Raw genomic sequence first — 10,578 nt, 5'->3', positions numbered from 1 at the left:
CGTTCATTTTATTCTTTATATCACTACAACAATATTATGTAGGTATCAAAAATTGAAATAATAGGCCAGGTTACTTCCCTTTTTTTTTTTCAACCCGCCCACATGACGGAATTGGCCGAATGCGACAAAGACCTATGGACTCATCATCGACCATTCAGAAGTTGGCTCATTTGCATAACTAATGACTAAATACTCCTTCAGCAACTCGAAGTCGTTAGAACATTGTCATACCTCAAGCCTACCAACCATCACTCGATCACTTCACGTTGTGCAGATATACAGGTCGGAGGCTAAGGTAGGCCACGGATCAAATTGTAAATAAATAAGTAAAAGTGCTTTTTAAAAAAGAATCGATTGGATATATCTAAATAGTGTGAACAATTCTGTGCATAGTATGTCAATGAAAAATGTCATTGACTGTTGATTTGAATTCTTCCCACTTATTTTTCTTTTCTTTTTATCTTAGTTCCCTATTTTATGACAAATTAATCAATTTCTTGATTTTGACATTTCAAAAATATCAAGAATTGGTGAAGATGACAAACAAATAAAAGTGCAAAGTTCAATAGATGATTTGGAATGGAAAAAAATAATAGGGTGCGTTTGGTATATTTAACGAATCGTTTTCACCTTTATTATAGACAAAAACCCATCCCATATTGTTTTTTTTCAAATGTAGAGTGTTAATATAACCTTTATGTTTTAATGTATTCTTTATGTGTAAGGTTATCTAATATATTTTTTGAATCAAGTTAAAGCAGTCAAATTCAATCATATTCAAAATGTTATTAATTACTATACAAATGTTTACCAAATATGTTTTTAAAAAGTCAAAATTAATGATTCATTTATTTTGAAAAAGGTAAAAAGATTCTAGCACTAGCAGATTGGCCAATTTATTATATGTTTCTCTTCATGTACGTGCACTTGATGGCACCATCAATTTTATCAGATGATGTCTATGTCAAATTATGCTTACTCCAATATTTTGAAAAGAAAAAGACGTTTCATTTTCCGTACATAGACATTCCTCCAGAAATGAAGAAAAGGCCCATGATTTGTCTTAATTATAAATTCATAATAGGTTTGATCTCGGGGTTCAGAATGTCTTTAGGTGGAAAACGTCTCTACCATATAAACCATCGCATTTCATCCGTGCAACAAAAGTAATGCGACGTGCACATAATATCAGCATGTCTGATAACCGGACGCGTTGTTGGCCTGATTTAACATTGTTATAATCGAGAATATTTTGTGTTGGTTTGAGAATATTTCCATTACAACAAGGAGCCCGTAACAATTTGGGTTATCACACCTGCAAATAAGCACACGTCGGTGTAATGCCATGGTTTATTTCATAATCAATTGTAACAATTCAAGCAGAGGTTTAGATTGGAGAGATCCTCACCGTGTTTTTCTTTTCTTTGAATCATTGCTTCTCATATTTGTCTTAAAGATTTATAAGTATTCTGTATTTTAAATTCATGTTGTTCACGAGAGGCACTTATGTAACTTTTGATATACGTCTTGATAAACGTCATTACCTCGTGTTTTGTGTTCTGTGTCTTATTGATCGTCCTGTTCGTAAATCAGCTTCCACACCAATCGTCTCTGTTAATAAAATGAAGTTAAATTATTATTATTTTTTTTTTTACCTCATCGTCGTTTTCAACTTAAAAGAGCTTACAACAATTCTTGAACTCAGACTAGCGATTGGCTTGATTGCACTTACACCAGGAATGGGCGGGAGAGAGAGAGAGAGAGAGAGAGAGAGAGAGAGAGAGAGAGAGAGAGAGAGAGAGAGAGAACACGACTTTGAGACCAGCTTCAGGATCTCGTTGGGGTTTTGTTCTTTAGCAGGAAACTTAACATCTTTTGCTCACTTTGCTGCGCTGCACTATGGCCGATGCCTTTTGTTATTTCGATCTTTCCTTGAGATTGACCCTATCTTAAAGATTAATAAATCCATCATTTTTTGTTTCATTTTTTATATATCATTTGTGACCTACGGTCAACATAAATTGAGTTCGTGAATTTTTCAGAGATTTGAACATTAGACCATGGAGGAGTCAAACTACACGGTAACCAGGCTATCGCCTTTACCAATGGAGCCACCGGTCTTGTTCCCATTCCCTCTGGATTGGCTCAACGCTCCTTTCTTTGAGCGCCGAGGTAAGTTCTTTTATGCTTGTTTCAGTAATGGAGGCGACCTTTAGGGGTCTGTATTCATCTGTATTGTGTACCTTAGTTTTGTAAAACATAGACGATACTATCATGAAAACAACTCAGATGGTAAACATCGTTCTTAGGATCTGTTGTTGATTTATAAAAATGAACTTTAAATAACTAAATCTGCAGCTCTTACAAACTATGCCGCAACGTAGAGATGAAAACATAATATGTTATTACTATCATCATTTAAGATAAAATCAAGGAAATGGATTAGCAAATTTATTTCCTCAATATCCGGTCTTTATTTTATTCCACGCATTTGCCACAATGGCAGATTTCAACCATTGGATTCCTAATTGGGAGACAGACACACTGCTTTTGTTTCTTTACAAAAGTGCATGTCTCACTATGAAAAATGACCAAATTGTAATGTTGGAAGTTTCAGTTGAATACTGCAAAAGGCACTTTACTCAATACTGCAGTTATGTTTCAATTGGAGAAATGATTTTCTTGATAAATAAATGTGTAAGGTTCTGCTGAAATTGTCATTATGGTCGATGTCTACGATTTTGGGGAAGTGGGGGTTGTTCCAATGCTTAATGGTCTGTTGTAAATAAATGTTTTGTATTGTGGAATGGTGTACTCGTATCTGCTGAATATTGTGATAATTTATGCTGTACATCATGTAATATGTTCGAGAAAAATGATAATATCTGTATTTTTGTGCTGAAATAGACTGATCTGTAGAAAGCAGAAGGCGTATTTCTTTCCTTTGATTTCCACTGAGTAAGTTAAAGTGCTGCGATGACCTTACCTGGTTGTATACATTGCAGTTGGTGACAAATCCTAGCGTTAATCAAGAAACAGTTTAGAATAATTTTTTAATGACGCTCACTACTCCCGCGCAGCGAATTCAATGAGAGGTGTCGAAAAAGCATGTTCATCACTTGGCCATGACCCTGGTCATAATAAAGTATCTTGTCCCCACCTTTGTGAAAAATAAGCTAGAATGAGTGTGATTCGTGACTGGATAGGTGACAATGAGCATGATAATGTGTTTACTTTATTTTATCTTTTTGTCCTTGATCATGGGATAATATGGCAAACTGTACATCAGTTATCCCAGTTATCAATAAGTTCTGGACACATAGAAAGCTTTTGTGAGGATTTATATGGAAAGAATGCCTAACATGCGACTTGCATCATTTATAACGGAAATGTTATCCCATTCAGCCTGTTTGTGGGATATACATAACGTGGAAATGCGCTATATGATATTGAAGTGATACTAAGCTGCTAGAAGCTGTAAAAAGTAATAAACAAAATTGAATGTAACAGCTCCAAAAACACAAAAAGAACAAAATACCAAACACAGAACGTTTCCGGCTCAAAACCCTTCTTCAGCCAACAATTAAAAAACACACTTAAAAACTGTGTGAGACGTTACTTAAAACCCCAAATAGATATACTAATTGATTTATACTGACTTATAAGCATCTGATATTTTTCCTTTCCAGATCCCCGTCTCATCGACTTTCCCATGATGAATGCCATCATTCCTAACATCGTTCTCAATGCCAGTTACGTATTGATGGTCCTGGTGGGGCCCCTTATCATGAAGCCCTTAAAGGCTTTTGACTTAGGTACCCCTATCAGGTTATACAATTTCATCATGGTCCTTTTGTCTGCATACATGCTTTTTGAGGTGAGTCGTTAGGTTTGTATTATTATTAGCACCACCACCACCATCATCATCGTCATCATCATCATCATCATCATCATCATCATCATCATCATCATCATCATCATCATCATCATCATTATTATTATTATTATTATCATCGTTATCATTATTAATTTTATTTATTTATTTATTATTATTATTATTATTATTATTATTATTATTATATATTATTACTATCATTATCATTATTATCCCGCTCCTCCTTTCTCTCTCTCTCTCTCTCTCTCTCTCTCTCTCTCTCTCTCTCTCTCTCTCTCCCTCTCTCTCTCTCTCTCTCTCTCTCTCTCTCTCTCTCTCTCTCTTGCCATTTATAAATTTTAGAGAAAGACTTATAACGCAGTATTTAATGGCAATATAATAGTTTCGGATAATTAATTCAACAAAATCTACCCCAAATCCAGTACAAATCGCGATCTATGATATTGGTATTCACATTCATGGTCAGTGTACTCTTATCTAGATTAGATTTACCACTTAACTGTCGTATTCTGGAAAGACATGTATTTAAATAATTGCCCAGAAAACTCGTCCTTCAAATATCGACCGATTTAAATGACAAACATCTTGACAAAAACTCTCAAACCTGGGGCTTTACAAAGAATCTTGTTTAAGATATGTATAGAAATTCCAATCCATTTTTTTTCCCTTGGAAAAATGAGAATAACACTAAGTAAGCAAGCAGGAAGTTATACAGCCTCTGTTTTTATCGATTGTATCATCCTTGCTATTTAATGATATTGGTTTATTATTTGTTTCTTTTTTTTTTCTTTTTTTTTTGTTTGTTTTGTTTGTTTGTTTAATTATAACCTAACACAAAATAATCGAAACCCCCACCCCCCATTCCCCGCCACTTTATTTTTTGTTTCAGTGTATACACACGGGTTACATATCTAATTACACCCTCTTCTGCCAACCCGTTGACTATTCCTACCACCCTTTGGCGATTAGGGTAAGTTCATTTGTGTAGAATTATTTGATATTTTAACATCTATTTTGAATCAATTTTATCTTGTTTGGGGGGGGGGGGGAAGGGGGGTGGATCTTTTTTATTTGCCGGTTTGTTTGTTTATTGTTTTTTTTGTTGTTGTTGTTGTTTTTGGTTGTTTGTTTTTGTTGTTTTTGTTTTGTGTTTTTTTTTTGTTGTTTTTTTTTTTGGCCTTGTTTTTGTTTGTTTTCTTGGATAACGATAACGATACTTAAAGTCAGGTTATCAGCATCAGGAAAAAAGAAGGTGTCGTGATAAAAAGTAAGCATTGACCCAGTTCATTATTTTTATGCAAGGCCCTTGGCAAACATAGGACTAAAGTGACATAGGTATTTGACAAGATTCGAGAACAATCTATTATGCTTAGGCAACTGTCCCAATCCGACGTAATCACTAGAACTCACTCACAGTGAATTCTCTCATCTAATTACGCATGTAGAGGCTCATTAATGGCTAGAAGATATGAATTAATTGTTCGTTGAGGTTTACTACACAAAAGTACGAACTTTAAAGGATCCCAGGTAAAACCAAATACAGTAATCGCTAGATTCTAGCACGCTGAATTCAGCACGCTCTGCAATACGACTCGCTGGAGCTGGGTGATCGAATAATATGTATTGTTTCCCTCCCAGGAGCATCGGATTTCGGAACGCTCGGATTCTGGCACGTTTTTTGACTTCCCCTAAGAGCGTGCTAGAACATAGCGAGTGCCATAATCTTGTCTAACATCAGACATTATATTTATTAATTTATGAATATTTTAAGTAAATTTGTTTTAAAATGTGTTTATAGACTATATTTTTCCACGCTTTTCAATCGATAATGTAAGCTTGGCTACCTGTCATTGTATTCCGCTATTTTAAGAAAGTTTTGAGCCAAACATTTTTCAGTACAATACAAGTCCTTCTATGGACACATTGAACTGATTAAAACATAATGTATTATCAATATACTTAATACCCCCCCCCCCCAACTTTCCCCTCATCTCAGATGGCTCGTATTGTATGGATGTATTTCTTCACAAGATACGTCGAATTCTTTGATACGGTAAGTTCAACATCTTCCATTTAATCTTAGAACAATATTTATGTTATATTCCTTACTTATTTGCCAATTACAGGGGGAAAGCGGCATACAACGCTTTGTCTGTGACAGCTGTGTTACCTAAAATTCTTAAATCAAATGATTAGATACACGCACACCATGTAAACAATTGATATGAACACATCGGTAAAGAGCACGCATATTTTCTGCCGAACACTAATAAAATCCGTTTTCATGTAGGTAAAGATTTTTTTAAAAACTATAACGGCGTATTTAGATGACCATCAATTTACCAAAATTTTAAATCTGAGACCAAAAAACTTCAAGAAATTTGACATTTCAATTGGATTCAGTAGTCTGATGTCACGCCGCCCGGCAACGGCGGCCATCTTGGTTCTAAACAAAGAAAATCATTACTTTTTAATTTTCATGCTGGCTAGAACTTTTCATATGCCTTGTGATCAGAATGTGTAAAAGTCAAAACATGATCAAGTTTATGGGTTTTTTTTCCTCTGGATACGCTTTTATGCTCGCCGGAGAAATATTTCATACGGCGTCCGCCATTGTTCCGATAGTTTAGAGCCAGTGTTACTAATTTACCATGCGTCATTAGGAAGGAAGTGACGTTACGACTGTTGAAGAGTATATTCTTGGATGATAAATATATTGGCCATTTCTTTTTTTAAATAATGAAAAATGAAAATGTTGCTGTTTGAAGCTCGAAGGGAAAAATAAAGATAAGGATTGAATTGTAAGCTTCAATTTATTAGACGAAGCAGATATTGTGGACATTATCAGGAAAATACGATGAATGAAACACTAAGGACAAATGCGATATGTGTGAACGGCGTAGTTAAGGTGAATAAACAAAACGCAGTGATTTATTTTTATGGGAGACGATTGCAAAGTTTAAATTAATCTTTAATTTCTAGTTAATACCAAAAGTTCGATTCCCATATAAAACATCTTCCCCATATCCTTGTCTTCTAATCAGCTGTTCTTCATACTGAGAAAGAAGAACAACCAACTCTCCTTTTTGCACGTGTATCACCATACTTCCATCGCTGTCACCTGGTGGGTCACTGCAAATGTGGCGGCTGGTGGAATGAGTAAGTAGTCATAGTTGTAATAAAATGTAAATGTGTAATTTCAGTAGTAGTAGTAGTAGTAGTAGTAGTAGTAGTAGTAGTAGTAGTAGTAGTAGTAGTAGCAGTAGCAGTAGTAGTAGCAGTAGTAGTAGTAGTAGTAGTAGTAGTAGTAGTAGAAGTAGTAGCGGTGGTGGTGGTGGTGGTGGTTATGGTGGTGGTGGTAGTAGTAGTAGTAGTTGTAGTAGTAGTAGTAGTAGTAGTAGTAGTAGTAGTAGTAGTAGTAGTAGCAGTAGAAGTAGTAGTAGTAGTAGTAGTAGTAGTAGTAGTAGTAGTAGTAGTTAATAGTAGTAGTAGTAGTAGTAGTAGTAGTAGTAGTAGTAGTAGTAGTAGTAGTAGTAGTAGTAGTAGTAGTAGCAGCAGCAGCAGCAGCAGCAGTAGTAGTAGTAGTAGTAGTAGTAGTAGTAGTAGTAGAGTAGTAGTAGTAGTAGTAGTAGTAGTATTAGTAGTAGTAGTAGTAGTAGTAGCAGTATAGTAGTAGTAGTAGTAGTAGTAGTAGTAGTAGTAGTAGTAGTAGTAGTAGTAGTAGTAGTAGTAGTAGTAGTAGTAGTAGTAGTAGTAGTTATTGTTAACGTTATTCGAGCCTTTGAAAACGTGTGTTATATAAAACGTATCAATTCACTGACGCCTACAGAATATATAAGGGCTATCGGTAACAAAAAGACAACCCACGCATTATTTGTCATCTGTAAAATTGTTAGCTGTCCAATAATGCAGGCTAGTCTATGGTTCACTGACCAAAACACAGTTATAGTTTTGCTTGAAAACGTTTGTACCGTGTATTGACAGAATAAGTTGTAGGATTATCCCACCCAACTTGCATAAAAGTCTCGAATCGAGACTTCAAAGAGGTCTCAAGTTTGAGGCTTTTGACAAGTCGGTGATACATTTCAATCTGTCGATTTATGAAGTAGAAATTGTCTAGCCAAAATGGAAAAAATAGCGTTTTGCCAGTTTTCGGCAGATAGTGTGGGGACATTTTTTGATTTCATGGTTATTGCTGTCCAACAATAATATATCGATGACCATGGCCTCTAAACATTTGAGTGTATGCATGAATAGTATATACAGCTGACGTCACGCCGTTGTTTTTAACTGATTATTGCCAGAAAGAGAGGACATCATTTTTCACTATATTTTATATTACAGATTATTTAAATTAAAGAGCTCACACACAATTTGTTATTGTTTTGCCAGCTAAAATGAGAAAGCATTTATCGCTCTCTTAGACGCATGCACACACACAATTATTTTTTTAAATCAAATAAATATATGAACACAATCCACCCACTTCTCAATTTAACTTTTCTTCTCACAGACTGTTTGTCACTCAACTTCACACAAAAGTTTGATTAGTAGTTTATTTATTATGATGCTAATGTTCATATCCTACAATTGTATATATCTTTATTTTACTAATATATTTACGTTGTAGTGGTTCATATGGTGGCCTTGAATTCTTTCATCCACGTGATCATGTACACCTACTACGGACTGTCAACTCTAGGACCTGAGGTGCAAAAATACCTGTGGTGGAAGAAGCACCTCACCAAACTTCAACTGGTATGTCTTAATTTTTTATTTTTTTTAAATTTGTTTTGACAGGTAATATAAGCAAAAGAAAAGGATAAAATTGGTCAAAGCCATTCGGCTCTTTGAGCTTGATTTTATCTTAGTTTCTACAGTGCCACTTTATGGACAGTAAGAAACGCTGGTTTGTCACTAAGTACATTCCGCCATATATAACCCAGCTGCCAGGATAGACTGGGAGATCATGGGAACTAAAGACTTAATCCCTGGCCTCATTCCCAGTGTGAGTCCAGCAATATAGACAAAGTATACTGTGGCCATCCTGTCTCATCTACTTTCTTTTCTATAAATTAAGCAGTATCTTATTTCACTCTACGTTTTTATTACCTCTCCACCCCCCCCTACCCCCCACCCCCCCACCCCCCACCCCCTTAAATTATATGTGGTTGCGTCAGTGTGGTCATTCTGGTATGACTTTTTACGGAATCACATGAAAGGAAAAAAAGAAATAAACAAATGTAGTTGGTGAGCTGCTGTTGACAAAATTCAACACCATCAATGTCGCTAGGTCAAAATGGACTCTTAAGAGTTGGACGACGATATGTAATATAACTGGATCTGGCTAAGCAGAAAAGAACTTTGTCTTTGAGTGTTGGATTGTGAGTGATGAGTGTTCTCTATTAAACTTCACTGAAGACGCCGGTCGCGTTTGTCAAAGTTTGTCCAAGCAGCAATTTCGTGAATTTTCAATTACGCTTGTTAATTAATTCATACAATGCATACTATTGGAATTAATATTTGGATAATAGTCAATATTTCTCAATGTCATTAATGTAATAGCGAGCGCGAGGTCTCCGTGTACTTTTGTCTTATTTAGAATGAAGATAACGCGATGTTTCCTTTTTGTTTTTGCGGGTGATTGGATGGGAGCATCACCCTTGAATCATATACCTATGATGTTCGCATGGGTGTACGATCCGATAGTGATGTCGTTTCTTCTTCTCTTTACTAGCCTATCCTGCTTCTTTGGTTTGTGATTGTATTTTTGACAGGGGATATTTTTTTTCCTGTAAATCCTCTGCCTGTTTGTTCTTGGTTATTTATAATTTAGCTTATGATATCTTTAGGTTATGATTTTAATTGACATTTGTACTATTTTTGATAGATTGCTTGTTTTTTTTTTGTTTCAGCGGTCTCTCATATAACCTCAATTGTGTTGGAAGAGACCTAAAGCAACAAACAAACACAAAAAAAAACAAATTTTTGTTTACCAACTTATCGTACTACGCATGTCTGGGTTATTTTTTTCATGTATACAATATACGCAGTATATGTTAATATATTTAATGGTTTTGTTTCATTTGTATTCCAAAGTAAATATAGTTCAACGCACAAAATTGCATTCTTTTGTAGGATATCAAAATAGGTAGCAAGAAAAGATGAAGAAGAAGAAAAACCCAGCGCGAATAAAATTTAGATTTACTTTACTTAACATCACAGAAACATAATTCCTTGATTAAGATCGATTATTGTCTTGTAAACTTTAGTGTACTGAAAGGCTATCTAGCTAGACTATTACATTTATTAATCAGACGCTAAAAGTACTTTTAGTTTAACGCCAACTAACAAGCCGCAGCCTGCAGGTGATTTCTTTATTCAAGCTGACAGTCATATTACACTCCACAAAACAGAATGAAACACCACACTTTTCTGGCATTACGTTACCAAATGTAAAAAATGAATGCTGCTCCATCAATATGCGTAAGGAATTTACAGCAATACATTTTATTAATATATGAAAACGTATATACTATGATAGACATTGTATGCTGTCGCAGAAAGAAAAATACATGCAAAGGTTATTGTTTTCAAAAGTCCTGCTTCCTCTTTCCACTAAAAAAAAAAAAAATATTTTGAACCTGTGCTTGCTCTTAAGTTTTTCAAAATTGCTAATTGAA

At 35.0% G+C, this 10,578-nt stretch overlaps 1 protein-coding gene across 1 annotated transcript in view; it reads left to right on the top strand.

Moving 5' to 3' along the window:
* The first annotated feature begins 214 nt into the window (after positions 1-214).
* Positions 215-10,578, top strand: part of LOC144964471 (very long chain fatty acid elongase 7-like) — an 11,906-nt gene continuing 1,542 nt past the window's right edge. The window contains exons 1-7 of the mRNA XM_078898819.1: positions 215-295; positions 2,043-2,172; positions 3,690-3,877; positions 4,785-4,865; positions 5,892-5,948; positions 6,940-7,054; positions 8,526-8,653. Coding sequence (XP_078754945.1) covers positions 2,061-2,172; positions 3,690-3,877; positions 4,785-4,865; positions 5,892-5,948; positions 6,940-7,054; positions 8,526-8,653 — 681 coding nt within the window. The 5' untranslated portion in view covers positions 215-295; positions 2,043-2,060. The remainder of the gene's footprint in view (positions 296-2,042; positions 2,173-3,689; positions 3,878-4,784; positions 4,866-5,891; positions 5,949-6,939; positions 7,055-8,525; positions 8,654-10,578) is intronic.

This window comes from Berghia stephanieae, chromosome 1 (genome assembly GCF_034508935.2).
Source record: "Berghia stephanieae isolate SIO BIC M18660-M18661 chromosome 1, UCSD_Bste_1.3, whole genome shotgun sequence".
NCBI lineage: Eukaryota > Metazoa > Mollusca > Gastropoda > Nudibranchia > Aeolidiidae > Berghia > Berghia stephanieae.
The sequence above is the reverse complement of the archived record's forward strand: the minus strand, read 5'-3'. Positions and strand labels throughout refer to the sequence as shown.